At 36.3% G+C, this 16,173-nt stretch overlaps 1 protein-coding gene across 1 annotated transcript in view; it reads left to right on the forward strand.

Annotated features, from left to right (window-relative positions):
• LOC309958931 (uncharacterized protein) overlaps positions 1 to 16,173 on the forward strand; it is a gene marked incomplete at both ends in the record, with an annotated part of 102,075 nt that overhangs the window by 18,255 nt on the left and 67,647 nt on the right. Inside the window, 2 exons of the mRNA XM_082835052.1 lie at positions 1,127 to 1,294; positions 9,513 to 9,614. Of these exons, the coding sequence (XP_082691178.1) occupies positions 1,127 to 1,294; positions 9,513 to 9,614 (270 nt within the window). The remainder of the gene's footprint in view (positions 1 to 1,126; positions 1,295 to 9,512; positions 9,615 to 16,173) is intronic.

Here is a 16,173-nt window from a genome sequence, read left to right on the forward strand (position 1 = left end):
AACATTTACACCCTTCAGTCCAGTACTAGGAGAGCAGAGGTGGAAATGTAGGGCCAAGGGCAAGAACCATTAGGAATGAGTCTCCAGAGAAAATCAGTGACAGCAAAAGAACCTTTCTTTCTGGGGTTTATATAACTGACCTTCAGCAAAAGTCCAGCTGACTACTGCTGGACATGGTGAGGGGAGTAAGTAAAAGGTTTTACCTATAATTTTTAAGATAAACACATGGGAGCAACTATAGTATGTGAGAAGACATTACAAGAGAAGTGTTTTGTTGTTGCTGAATCATTCTGTGATCTTCAAACCCTACTCCCTTCATGATCATTAAGAAATGTAAGTAAAGGACCTGTGTTTTTCTTGAAAGTATGTTTTGGTTATAAAATAGTGCTTCTCAATTTTGTATCCTTGAAAGACTGAAAGGCTTGGGGCATGACTTTATTCAGGTTTCAAACAGGACCACAAAGAAATACTTGGAAGATAAAATAGAAATGCACTCTCATTTCCTTAACTGGCATAGCCTTCTATACAATCCAAGAAACTCCCAAATACACAGAAAACTGTAAACTGCTATGACTGAAACTGTCAGATGAAACTTTACTTGCCTCCGTATATGCTTCATTCTACATGTAGGAGCACAAAGAGTTTTCTAGGAATGTATGTTTTTGCAGCACCTTCTTTGAAGCACAGAGAAGCAATAGTGATTTTTTTTTCCCCTGTGCCTGGAATTTTGAAAAGGATTCTAAAGCTAATTCTCAGTCTTATGTGGCTTCCTCTTGACCCCTAGATACTTAGTATTAAGTATCTAAGTATTAGTATCTAAGTATTAACATAAGTCTCAAAAACATACTTCTCAGCAAAAGGATTTGTAGTGCTGTCTTTAGTACACTGACTCCCAAAGAATAGGCCCTCAAGCAATGCCTACTTTATTTATGATATTTTAGGACTATACAAGTTCTTCCCAAGGAATTGTCTAAAACCCTGAGCTACTTGTTTTCCAGGATGGCACTGCCTTTAGTACAGACTTCACCCCTGCACACATTTGGGAGCTTTCTTACCTTGGCCATCAGCATGTGCACACCTTTCTTCCCAGACCATAATTCATGTTATCACCTTTTCTGCTCCTCAGTCACCTCAGAAGATGGCTGTTCTGTGGATTTTGGCTTTCGAGTTGGTATTGAAGCAAAAGGATTCTACACAGAGAATTTCCACTCAGCAGCATGGGTTTTCCAAGGGGATGATGGGAATCCTGATGACAGCCCCAGATGTCTTAGTAAAAAACCTCGACCAGTAGCTGGTAAGGACCTTACAATTATGCTAAAATGAATATGTCCTAGAGAACCTGTAACCAGGCAAGTCTCTGAAGTCGGCAAACTTGCATACTGGGTGGAGCATTTGGAGAGAAGTATGGGTATGTGTGTATGTATATGTGTATGTGTGTGTGTGTATATATATATAGAGCTTCTTAATATTGTGAAAGAATCTGAAGCTATTAAAATACAAACTGTCTTAAGCACTCACTCAAAAATAGAATAATAATTCCAAAGTTGGAGTTAAAGATTAATGTAAGAAGAGTCAAGAGTCTTTTTCATTCTATGAGTAAAAAATGCTTACTATTTTTATTATTTTTAACCATGATTTAAGATTTATTTATTTTTTTAACATCTTTATTAAAGTATAATTGCTTTACAATGGTGTGTTAGTTTCTGCTGCATAAAAGGGAATCAGCTATACATAGACATATATCCTCATATTCCCTCCCTCTTGTATCTCCCTCCGACCCTCCCTATCCCACCCCTCTAGGTGGTCACAAACCACCGAGCTGATCTCCCTGTGCTATGGGGCTGCTTCCCACTAGCTATCTATTTTACGTTTGGTAGTGTCTATATGTCCATGCCACTCTCTCACTTTGTCTCAGCTTACCCTTCCTCCTCCCCGTGTCCTCAAGTCCATTCTCTACATCTGTGTCTTTATTCCTGTCCTGTCCCTAGGTTCTTCAGAACCATTAAAAAAATGCTTACTATTTTTTAAAAAATGTACTGGAAAGTATAAACAAGTAACAAACCATTTATTGTTCCAGCACTGGAATATGACCATTTTATTGTTTCTGCATTCTTTTTATTATACATAGGTCTAGTCCTGTTTTTAAATGCATATGAAATATGCATTTCATATTATCATGTATATAGTTTGATATATAAGAAAAAACCCCTACCAGTAGCTGGTAAGGACCCTACAATTATTAAATTAAATTATATAGCCTGATTTATATTTTAATAATATAATTATATAATAATTATACCTTCATTTAATAACATATTTTCATGTGTTTTTGCAGATGTCATTATATTCTAATAGCTTCATGATGTTTTCTAAGAGATTAAAATTTAGTTTACTAAAACTATTGATATTTCCCTAATGCAATAACAGCATAATGATTTTTTTAAAAACTTATACCTGAATAACAACTTTCAGCGTGTGAAATTATTACTTCAGTCCAATCTTTGCTGCAAAATTTAAGCTGTAGAGCTTTTATAAACTTCTGTTTTATTGGTATAAATAAATGACTTTGATAAATAGTAAACAATTTAACTCAAGGAAGCAAAGATTCAGATTAAAAATAATGTTTTAAATTAATTATACAATCATTGGCATTCAACAAATACCATGCCTACTATGGTCCAGGCACTGGGGGAAGTTGCTAAAGATACACAGAAGTGACAGGTATAAGTATGATAGATTCCATTGCATAAAGAGGTACTTAAATTTTCAGTACAGGCATCTAAATGTGCTTAGTTTTATCTTAATCCCATTTATGGAGACAAGATTAATTGTTGTTACATATAAGATCATCATTTGTTTTACGTGTAGAGTAAAATAGAGCCTTTCTTAATTTTTTCTTATAAATATGAAATTCAGCATTGGAGAATTTTAATGAGGAAAAGTTGTAAATCTGAGTTCCTGTGCACATGCATAAGACAATGCAAGGTTTGTATATTGCACATTTAGAATATTTATTTATACTCATTTCATAATATGAATTAATTGAGATTAACCATTCATTGAAAAGCAAGCATGAGACTTTGATTCTAAAACTTAAGGAATTTAGAGTGGAATTTTTGAAAATTAAATTAGAAGCTGATGAACTGCATGCAAATCAATGAAGTTAGAACACTTCCTCATACCATACACAAAAATAAACTCAAAATGGCTAAAGACTTGACTATAAGACATGACACCATAAAACTCCTAGAAGAGAACATTGACAAAACATTCTCTGACATAAATTGTAGCCATGTTTTCTTAGGTCAGTCAGTCTCCAAAGGCAAAAGAAATAAAAGCAAAAACAAATAAATGGGACCTAATCAAACTTATAAGCTTTTGCACAACAAAGGAAACCATAAACTAAATGAAAAGACAACTTATAGACTTGGAGACAATATTTGCGACTGATGCAACTGGCAAGGGATTAATTTCCAAAATATACAAACAGCTTATACAGCTCAATAACAACAACAACAAAAAAAAAAGCCAATCAAAATATAGGCAGAAGACCTAAATAGACATTTCTCCAAAGAAGACATGCAGATGGCCAACAGCCACATGAAAAGATGCTCAACATCACTAATTATTAGAGATATGCAAATCAAAACTACAATGAGGCATTATATCATACCAGTCAGAATGGCCATCATCAAAAAGACTACAAATAATGAATGCTGCAGAGGGTATGGAGAAAAGGGAACCCTCCCAACTGTTGGTGGGAATGTAAATTGGTGCAGCCACTATGCAGAACAGTATAGAGGTTCCTTAAAGAACTAAAAATAGACTTGTCATATGATCCAGCAATCCCACTCCTAGGCATATACCCAGAGAAAACTCTAATTTGAAAAACTACATGCACCCCAATGTTCACTGCAGCATTGTTTACAATAGCCAAGACATGGACGCAACGTAAATGTCCATTGACAGATGAATGGATAAAGGAGATGTGGTACATGAATACAATGGACTATTACTCAGCCATAAAAAAGAATCACATAATGCCATTTGCAGCAACATGGATGGACCTAGAGATTATCATACTAAGTGAAGTTAGCCAGACAGAGAAAGACAAGTATCATGTGATATTGCTTATATGTGGAGTCTAAAAAAATAATACAAATGAACTTATTTACAAACCAGAAACAGACTCACAGACATAGAAAACAAACTTATGGTTAACAAAGGGGAAGTGGTGGGAGAGATAAATTAGGAGTTTGGGATTATCAGACACAAATTACTATATATAAAATAGATGAACAACAAAATCCTACCGGGAATTATATTCAATATCTTGTAATGAACTATAATGGAAAAGAATCTGAAAAAGAATATATATTGTATATATAGGTATGTATTTATATATATGTGTGTATATATATATCTGTGTGTGTGTGGTGTGTGTGTGTGTAACTGAATCACTTTGCTGTATGCTAGAAACTAATACAACACTGTAAATCAACTATAAAAAAAATAGATGCTGAGAATCAGCAATAAACTTTGTAAAAAAAGAAATAAAATTTTCTATAGTTAACTTTTATTTGAGTATTGGATGGCATAGGAAAAAAACACCAGGCTGAAAATAGGATTTTCAGGGTTAGGATCTCTATTTGTTCATTGATGTATTCTAAGCACCAAGGACTGTGTCTGCTTTATTATAGGAAGCCAATTTATATTTGTTGAATGAATGAATAAAAAGTAATTTACCAGCTATGTGACCTTAGAAAAGTAACTTATTTACTGTTATTATCTCTCTGCCTATCATACAGTGTTATAAAAATATAAAGTGAGTATAAAGTGAGACTATATATGTGAAAATTATAATGCACTTTTTTTTTTTTGGCGGTACGCGGGCCTCTCACCGTTGTGGCCTCTCCCATTGCGGAGCACGGGCTCCGGATGCGCAGGCTCAGCGGCCATGGCTCACGGGCCCAGCCGCTTGGCGGCATGTGGGATCTTCCCGGACCGGGGCACGAACCCGTGTCTCCTGCATCAGCAGGCGGACTCTCAACCACTGCGCCACCAGGGAAGCCCTATAATGCACTATTTTTATCTATCTTGACTATTTCTATCTGCTATCCTTATTTTTCTTAATTTTTATGAGAGTTTTAACTAAATATTAAATACATATTCACGTCTGTGTATATTTATATATATTTTATATAAATTGTAAACAACTGCTATTTCATAATATACTAACTAAATTGATCAATATGTATTGACTGTTTGTGGCAGGGAGCTGAAAAACTAAGTTGGGTAAAATACAATTCCTCCCTCACAGTATCTTGGCCAACACCTGATGTAAGAAAGTACAATTATCACCATTTCTACAACTGTTTGTGGTCATCAATGAACAAGCATTTGGTTGAGTCACCGTTATTTGCTTTAGCTAAAAAAGAAAAGAAAATTTGTTTAATTTTGCCAAAAAATTCATGTGTGTGTGTGTGTATACACACACACACACACACATATGCACACACACACATACACACAACTAAAGAAAATGTTTAAATGTGGTGAGTTTTATACTATTTATTGGACTGAACCTCAGTTCAAGAATGTGCTAGTTTTGCTTTCTTACTGTTACTAAGACATATACCAGATACATGTTTTTAACCATGTGATTTTGAGACATCAATAGAAGAAGATGGAGATTGGGAGGAAACGTGAGTTGGTGGCAAATGAATAGCTTTAAGACTGAAAGATATCTTTATTAGACTAATGGCATTTTTAAAATATTGTAATACTAATTTATATATACCAGTATGTATTTTGTGAAAATAAATTTTACACTTAAAAAAATTCAATCTTGAATCTTCTAGAAAGTGTCCTTCTATAATTTGGAGAAATAGATAAACAAAGGTTTGCATCATTACAAAAGTATATTGCTGGAGCTAAAAGAAAAGTTAGGGTATTTTCAATATATGAGTCGTATTTATGGAAATATGTACCCTTCATTTGAACTTTTACATCTAACAAGATGATTCCAAGGAAGTGTTATTTGGGGGGATAAATTACTTGACGATGTGCCCACACAGTCTCTGAAAAGACAATGACATTCATCTGTGGCTTTTCAGCAGCTGTGCACTCATAGACTATTCACCAGAGAGTAGCAAGGGAATCCAGGACTATAAATCTTAAAATATGAGAGAATTGTCTTCAGAATGGGAGGGGAACATGTTGCAAAACATCTTGATTGTATCTTCTCCCACAGGAGAGCACTACAATTGAGCTTACCATTTAAAGACTTTATTGAATTGTTTATACTGTCACACATTGTTGACATTCGATTTGCCTGACTGAACAAAACCACCACCACCACTACAGCCTTGAAAGCAATAGCTATCTTACAGTCTCATGGAATACGAAAACAAACAAGAAAACATGATTTGATTTGAATCAACACAGTAAAAATACACCATTAAACAAATATCTATTGGGTAATCAATCTGTCAAAAGCAGAAGATAGTATCAAGACGGTAACCTATAGGGAGCAAGAAGTTTTGACAAGTAGGGTAGTTAGAAATGATTTCTACCGAGGTCAGAAATAGGATTTCTGATTTTCTTTTTGCCTTGATTAGCTACCAGCTTGTTGCAGACTGCTAAAATATTCATTTCTGTGTCCTTGAATTTCCCAGTTCTGTCCCTTAAATTATGCTGAGATCCAGTAAGTGGCAGTCCAAACAGTCATGTAAAATAATTGCCAAAAGGGATTCATATTAACAAATGATAAGAGATCTTCCCAGGAGCATAGAATAAAGCAGAACACAGCATTTTAGGGCTGGAATACACTAATGCCTGCACAGCAGCTTTGGTTTCCTTTTCCAGTAGAAAAACAGTGTATTTTGTTCAGACATTTTGTAATAACAAACCTTCCTTTGGGAATCCATATGAAGAGAATTTATTCTTTCTCTCTTTGAACGTTTGCCAATTTTGGTAGCCAGTGTCTAGGATGTAAACTCCGTGAGAAAAAGTCTCTTCTCTGTATTCACCACTACAGTCCTAATACATAGGAAAACAACTGGGCACAAAGTAGATACTTAGTAAATGTTTGTGAATGAATTACTTCTGATATTAGGCTACAGTGGATTATTAGAGACAAAGATGCTTGTTTCCTTGTTTTTATCAGATCTTTTTGTTCCCTAGCTGACCAAGGAGATGATCACATCCAAGAACATTTGGGGAGATTACCTAACCTTTTACTATCTTTGTCACTTTTTAATAAGAAACTTAAATTTTTTAAAATAGATTTACCTCAGAATATCTGGAAGGAAATTTAATAAAATAATGGCAAACCTTTTTACAAACTCTGCAAAATATAAGGTACATTTATAATAATAATCTCTCTCCAAAGATCAGGGACTCACCCACCCAGACCATCTGTCCGCGATGGCAAAGAAAGAGATTCCTCATCAAAGGGGAAGTGGACTAAGGTCCTTTCCCACTCAAAATACAGTTGTTAAGAGTTCCTTTGAACGCTTGATTGTTTCTAATTTTATCCAAATTTTGCCTGCACTAGACATTTTTTTTAGTATGAACCTTTGAATATGAATCTAGAGGATGCAACCCTTCAAAGAAGAAATGTCCTTGATCTCCAAACTGGAGGAATATCTAAATATTTCTGAGCAATGAGAAGTGAAATATGGAAATATAAAAATACAAAAGAATGGTTGAAAAGAAGCTACAAAATATATTACCCATAAATTTTAATGTATTCCCTTTTTTTTTTTTTTTTTTTTTGCGGTACGCAGGCCTCTCACTGTTGTGGCCTCTCCCATTGCGGAGCACAGGCTCTGGACGTGCAGGCTCAGTGGCCATGGCTCACAGGCCCAGCCGCTCTGCGGCAGGTGGGATCCTCCTGGACCAGAGCACAAACCCGTGTCCCCTGCATCGGCAGACGGACTCTCAACCACTGCGCCACCAGGGAAGCCCTGTATTGCCATTTATTAATGGAAGGGAATTCTATTAAATTACAATTTTAAGGTGTGAATTTGCCTTACCCTTATTAATAGATGAGCATTCTTATTTTATAATTAATTACCTTTTTCCCAGAGACCTAATAATACCTTTTCCCCAGAGGCCTATTACTAATAATTCACTTCTGCAGCTCAGGAAGTTTACCATTATACTTTATTATGATTTATTCTTTATCATTTTAAGATATTCATTAACAAATAGGAAAAACTTGACTAATAAAATATGCCAATCTAATCGTTGGGGGCAGATTAATTCTCCCAGTATTGCATTAATACTTCTCTCTGATGAAGTTTTCCTTAAATACAACCAAATACTCAATATTTTGAAGACTTTTGTTGTAATTCTTCATTGGATAACATTGTCAGCATTTAAAATAGGATTCTTCTGAGATCACATAAGCCCTTCAAATGTTTTATTTCAGTTTTGTACTCTAGCATGATTCAGGTATGATTTTTTTTTTCTAAATAAAAAACAAGGTGTAAATATACTGTAAAAGACAAAACACCTACCATGGCCACATCTCCCTTTATGGAAATTGCCCTTGCACAAAAGGAACAGTCTTGCAGAGACATGTTTTCTGCCTTGGAACCCTGCTCTTTCCTCATCTCTGAAGAGCAATAGCTCAAAGAGTTATGAGTTTCATCCTGTGAGATTCTCTCTTTCAGGAATTCAGCCTGGGAAAATGCTCTTGGAAAGTCTTGAGGTGGAGAAAAGTCAAGAGGGCTCAGGAGTTCGTCGAAGTTATGAACTTGTCAGCAAGCAGAAGCTTTGAGGAAGAAATACACGTACACACACACACACACACACATATACACACACACACACACACACATACACGTACAGAAAAGACGGCATAAAGGTAGCAGAAGGAAAAGGGAGAAGACACATGGAAAAGCAGACTGAGAAACAGCTGGGCCACATTAATTAAAGATTATTAGACTAACGTAAAAATTCTTGAATTTTTACTGTGAAGTCTCTGGAACTCTCCACTTTCAATGCAGCATAACCTTACAGTTACAATTTCGGCAAGGCCCAGCTGTTCCCATTGTTTCTGAGAAGCTCAGTTGTTCAGGATTTCCTGGGATCCTGTAAGAGCTAAATGTATGGCTGAGAATTCTGTTTTCTTGTTTCCATGTGTATTATAACCTTGTAATAAATGTTCCACTGTTTATGGATCTGAGTGCCTCAGATCTGTAAGGCTCGGCTGCCTTTTGGGAGTTGTGCTGCCTCCAAGTAGTAAGCACTGCCCCTTACTCATTATGTGACTCAGATGAGCTGTTAACCATTTTGTGCCTCAGTTTCCTTCTCTCCAAAAAAGGAATATTAATTACAGGCCGATGTTAAGATTAAATTAGACGATACTTGTAAAGTACTGAGAATGTTTTTATTACCCCTGGCATGTAATAAATAAGCAATAAATACTAGCTGCATTTACAATCATATCTGTAGTATCTAAAGAATAACTCAAAAGAATGCCCTTTTTGTTTCCTCTTTAGTTCGTGAGCGAACCGTGAAACTGGTCAAAGGAACTGGCGATTATCCCTGGGGATTCCGAATTCAATTCTCCAAACCAATTGTGGTAACTGAAGTGGATGCTAGTAAGTTATCTCACTACAGCAACTTTAATTCAGACAGGAACAACTATCACAAGCCTCGCGCAATATACTATACTAAATAGCCTCCAATATTATAGCTTTGTAAAACACATATAAGCAATAGAAGCAATTTCTAACTCTCAGTCTATAAAAACTCATGATGATTGGCAAGTGCCCACATCATGATCAATTATTTTTTAAAAGACCATGTTTTCCTGACGGAACGGACACCTCTGGTATACACAAGGCCACCCCACTAAAGAAGAGTCCTACCTGTACCTACGGAAACAGGGCTCAAGCTCTGGAGATAGAAGGGTCTTATGAGTAGGCAGCTGCCTATTTACTAGTATTTAATAGTTTCCAGGAGCAGTTCAATTCCCCCTAAATTATTTCCTTTCTGGCTTCTCAGATTATTTCCTAACAAGCAAATTAGGAATTAGTAGATGCCTAATGAAAGATAGATCCTTTGCTCCCTGATCTGTTAGATATAAAGATAAGATAAATATACCCATACCCAGCACGGTGCATTAGGGGAGGCCTAATGAGGTTATCACAGAGGGATGCCCAAGGCCACTAGGGGTTTCACAGTCCCCATCTGGACTGTGAGTTTTCCAAGGTCAGAAACTGTATCCTATCCATTATTTTAATCCTCAATACTTTGTGCAGTGTCCCAAAGGCAACAAAGCAGATGCCCCCCAAAATGCTTGTGGAGTGACTATGAGAGCCCTAGGTACCTGAAGGCTGGGGCAGTGTGGATAGAGGGGAAGGGAGGCATACTGTCCAGGAAGATTACAACACTCTGGCTTGCCCTGGTACCCAGGTGCCATTATCACCCAGGGTCACATTTTGTTTTTCTTTGCTCATCAGCATTCGGATGTTTCCTCTGTGTACTCTCTGTGATTCCTTTGAGAATATGTTCTCCTATCTGTAAAGAAGTAGATGACTACTCAACTCTGGGAAAGGCCAGAGGGGTGACAGCTGCAGCAGATGAAATTGTTGCCTTCACGCCCAGCCTTTCACAGTCATAGGTGACATCCGTGGGTAGGAAGCAGTGTGCACAGACAACCACCTATTTTTCATATGAATGGAGTATCTAGATAGAATGTGAGATGTTCTTGGTGCAGCATGGAAGTCAAGTTTTACAGTTTTAGGACCCATCTTAAGGAAACAACTTCTCACAGGTTATCACTTATGCCAGGTGATCAATGGCACAGAGTCTGTATAATGTAGAGGCTTAGTCTCCTTTAAATGAAGCATGGGGGAATGCCTAAGTACTTAGCAACCTAGATATCTGTCACACTCACTGATGTTTGTAAGGAAAGAAATTTACTTACTTATTTATAATATCAAAGTAAAAATTAAATTTACTTTAAATATAAAAGCCATGTGATGTTGCAGAGAGGAAAGACACTCACGTTCACTGGACACCTAGTATGAGCAGGGCATTTTACATATGTACTTCCATATAATCTATACAACAGAACTTGAAACTTGGTATTATTACTTCCATTTAACAGATGCATATATTAAGGCTCAAACTGGTTGAACAACTCAGCTCAGGTTATATAACTTTATCATGGCCACTCCAGGATTCATACCTCAGAATTTCTACCCTCAGAACCAGAGTTTTTGCCCTATGACTTATATCAGTTAGGACTCTCTGTCTCAACTAGTAAGAAATTTGACTCAAAATAGAAGGGGACTGATTGACTCAAAAAACTTGGAGGTGCTGAGATAGCACAGGTGTTAGGTTTGTTTCATGGTTCAGTTATTTAATCAAAGGCATAACTTCTTTCAGCCCCTTGATCCAGACTTCCTTAGTGTTACAAGCCTCTCATCTGGATTCAAAACAATCTTAGCAGTTCTAGTTTTCCCATCGCACATCAGAGTCATAAAGAGAGAGGGGACTCAGCTTGGTGCTCTGTGGTGACCTAGATGGATGAGATGGAGGGGGTAAGGGAGGTCCAAGGGGAGGAGATATATGTATACATATAGCTGATTCATTTCATTGTACAACAGAAAGTAACACAACATTGTAAAGCAACTATACCCCAATTAAAAAAAAAGAGATAGAGAGAGAGGGGACTGGCTTCAATCCTCAAATATTCTCTTATTTCCATGTCCCTGGGGACCACTGTGAGCTGTTTCACTTAAGCCAAATGCAAGGGGAATGTCGTTGTCCTGGGTGAGTTTCTAGCAAACCAGGGTCCACCCTGGATCTACAGGTGGAACAATGCTTCTTCACATTCCCCAAAGTACCAATAATAATGGAAAATAGATGGAGAAGATATGAGAAGACCTCAAGGAACTCTACCGCCTCTCAGCCTCAAATCATACTGACACGGTGACTGACACTGTGCACCCAATGAGTGATAAACAAAGGAAACATCACCTAGTGTACACAAAGGTGGTGTTTTGTCTCTTCCTGATGTAATATTACTTCCATCTTATCCCGTTTTTTAAAAATCCTATTATTCTTATCAAAGAATTGCCTTTGAATTTTTCATGACTTGAGTTAACCTACTTTATTCTCAGCTGTTAAGAAAAATATTCAATACATTAAAAATCACACTAACTCTTCTTAGCTATACAGTTGAACTGACATTGCCCCAAATATCTGACCATTTATGAGCAGGATTCAGTCAGTGCACTACATAAAATAACTTTTTCTTAATACTCTCCATTAAGCCTACCTTGCAGACCTATTCTTTCCTGCTCTGGGTGAGTTCTGGGATGGATTCTAATTTTTTGTAGTCTCAGACAATAAGAACATAATTGTTTTGTAATTAAAAGTTCAGTGTAGTCTAATAATCATAGAACTACAGGTAAGTCTAATGTAATAATCAAAATTTCTGAATTCTTTTCTAATCTTGAGTTTCCTCTCCCAGCTTGAGCCTCAGGCTTGCAAGAATGGATTATCTTCTTTCCTAGTTCTCGCCTCTATTTTCTGTTCATTAGAAATCCCACCTCTATACCTTATAATGCACCTGAATTTTTACCTTTTTCTCCTTTCCTCCTTCTCCAATTGAAAGCCAATACTTCTATCTTCTCGTGACTTATAAAAATACTAGAAAATTAGGAACAGATGTAAATTTCTTTAAGGTAATAAAAGAAATTCCTTTTTCTCCATTTCTGTACTCTGAGAAATAGACACCAATGCAAAAGCAGATGTGCAAAAGATTGGAGGAAATCACTATGACAGACAAAAGAGAGCATAAGTAGGCAGAAGAGCCTGTAGACAACAATGCAGGTCTGGCCCCTGTGAAAGGAGAGGGAGAAGGAAGCAGGATTGTGTAGGAAGAACCTCAAACTGCACTGTAGCTCTGAGAAATTCTGAGACAGCCCCAGAGTAAAAAGTGCCCATTAGACAAGTCCCACATTGGCCAGAAACGCCCTTGCTCCAGTACCCCCTGCAAATTCAGTCACTGGCTGGAAGTAGTGACTTAGTGGGAGGAATGTAGCCTTCGTGTGAGGCAGGATGACCAGAAAGTATAGCAGTTGAAGGCTTTCACTCAATCATAATCCTCACAGTAGTTTCTCTTGAAGGTATATCTAGGCAGTGTAGACCTAAGAACTCTATGTAGAGTATGGGATATAAAACCTTCAGGAAGGAAAAAAAAAAAAGGCAAATTGAAAGAAATAATTCCCATAAAGGTGTGCCAAATATTACTTTGAAAAAAAATACAGAAAGAAATTTAAAAACACTTAAATTAACGGCAGGAAAAGTGTGTATGGTTTGTAAATCTTAATGTTTAAAGACGTCAGTTCTTCCTTAAATTGACCTATAGATATAATCCCAATTAAAATTCTAGTAGAGTGGCTGTTTTTGTTTCCGCTTTTGTTTTTCTTGGTAAAAAATATTCAATTAGATTCTAAAATATTTATAGAAAAGCAAAGGGCCAAGTTATTAACTCTGATGTGAATGAATTTCAATTAAAGTTTAATCAGCTAATCAAATATATATGTGACTATTAAGCAGATAATTCTCTTAATGATTGGGGAAGGGGGGTTTACCCTAATGTTGGTGGGACTTGGGGGTGGTAAGGGTGAACCCCAGACGAATGAGGAGAGAGTAGAAGAGGAACATGGCAATAGAACTCAGGCGAAAAAACATAAACATTACAAATTTTGTCCAGGGTCAACCTTACTCTGTCTCTTAGTGCCCTTCAAATTAACAAGAACAAAAACCAATTATGGCTTTAATTATTTCTATACAGACAAAAACAGTCAACTTTTTATCATCAAGTGGTTTCTGATTTCTTACAATGTTTTAAAGGACATCTGGCTTTAAGAAAATAAATGTTCATTCATGGGGAATGTGTTCACGATGTTCCTCAGCTTTCCACTCCACTTAACTCCTCTCCCCCTTCCTCCTCGTTCCATTTTCTCTCTCTTCTGTCCTCTTTCCCTTCTCCCTACTCTCCTCTTTATACCTCTGACTTTGCAAGATTAGCCTTAAACAAAGAAATAAAATAATTCATAAGAAAAATAAAAATGACTACCCTTTCCAATTCAAACATAAGTTTAGCAAATTTTTGCAAAATATCAAAAACCTTGACATACTTTTCATGCCTGCCTTCTAGACAAAATAACTAAATGCAGTTTAATAAAATGTTATGATTTCTTTAATGTCTGATACTGTCCAACTGAGACAGTTAACTGCATCTCATTCATTCAGATGTGAAACAAATCAAAATATATGCATTGTAAATGATGTTGTATTTAGGAGGCCCTGAGGTTTTGTAATAGGAAAAGCTGAAGCATCTCTACTGTAGCAAAAAAGGTACAATACACAGTTAACCTAGGATTTTATTCAACATCAGAAAGTGCTGCCTTGGCAGGGATTCATGTATGCTGAGTCTACTTCTCTTTTTTTAAAACGTATTCCTCAATGCTGAAAAGCAACCCCTGAAATCCACTGTCTAGTCAAATCTACTAAATGAAGGGTTGAGGGACTTTAAAATTACATGTATTTTAGCATTTCTTAGAATCTCATTCACACCACAAAACACTGTTCTGGATGCACCAGAGAGGCTTAATTACACACTGACGATAAAAAGATAAAGCAGGAAGACCTGTAGGTGCGATAGAATTATTATCCTTAAGTATACAGAGAAGGAGCTTGCTCATAGCTTACATAACTAATTGTCCACACCCAGCTGTCATCTGCATGAACATCTTCTATGAAAGCCTAAATGCTTGTGAGATCTGGCATAAACAAAAGAAACAGATGTTCCAACTTTGATACAAAGCAAACTTGAAAAGAAAACTATACATTTAGGGATGGGCAGACCATAGAGGAAATTATGGACAGGGCCATCTTTCTGGAAGCTCTAGAACTTAAAATGCTACTGTTATAGTAAAATTTTTTTAAATGAAAAGGACAAGCCTGCTTTTTAATTTTAAGGTTTTCAGATTCTGCACTATATGTAAATATGCATGAAAGGACGAAGTAGCTCGGCATTTAACTCTTTATAATAAATACAGAAATATGTAGTCAGGTATCCTACTGGGGAAACAAACTTAGAAAAGCATGGTTTTGTTTTCTTACCACCTTGATCATTCCTTTGCAATGTAGGATGTATACTTCCATCTGCTCCCAAGAGCAGCCTCAAGTAGGGCAACTGTCTATGTGGTATATTACAGAGTCACCTTGAAATACCTCCCTCCCCTAAGAAATCCTAATGCCACAAACTGTCACCAAAATTAGTAGATAAAGGGACAATTTGTAAGTTGCATTCAGATTAGAGGAACACAGTCAATACCCTCTATAATTAAAGCTAAAAGCAATCAAATAAACTATCAAGAAGCATTACACCACAGAAGTAATTCCTAGACAAACAAGAATAATTTTCACTCATAACTCAATAATACAAAGATAAATAACACAGTTTTTAAATGAGCAAAGGATTTGAATAGACGTTTCTCCAAAGAAGATAAACAAATAGCCAATAAGCACATAAAAAATGATTCCACATCAGTAGTCATCAAGGAAAGCAAACGAAAACCACTCCATACCCACTAGGATGGCTATAATCAAAAAGTCAAAAATAACAAATATTGGCAAGAAAGTGGAGAAATTCAGAACACTTATACAATGGTGATGAGAATGTAAAACGGTATAGCCACTTTGGAAAACAGTCTGACCATTCCTCAAAACGTTAAAGAAACATAGAGTTACCATTTGACCTGACAATTTCACTCCTAGGTATATACCTAAGACAAATGAAAACATAAGTCCACAAGAAAATTTGTACACAAATTTTCATAGCAGTATTAGTCATCAAAAAAGGAAAACAATACAAATTATCATCTACTGATGAATGGATAAACAAAATGTGCTATATCTTTACAATAAAATATTCATTCAGCAATTGAAAAGAATGCAGTGCATACTACAATATGGATGACTCAAAAATATTTTGCTGAGTGAATGACACTGAACACAAAAGACCACATATTATATTATTTCACTTATACAAAATGTCCACAATAAGCAAGTCCATAGAGACATAAAATAGATTAGTGGTTGCCTAAAGCTGAGAGGTTGGGGGAAAGAGAG

The sequence above is a fragment of the Leucopleurus acutus genome (genome assembly GCF_964270905.1).
Source record: "Leucopleurus acutus genome assembly, chromosome: 3".
Classification (NCBI taxonomy): domain Eukaryota; kingdom Metazoa; phylum Chordata; class Mammalia; order Artiodactyla; family Delphinidae; genus Leucopleurus; species Leucopleurus acutus.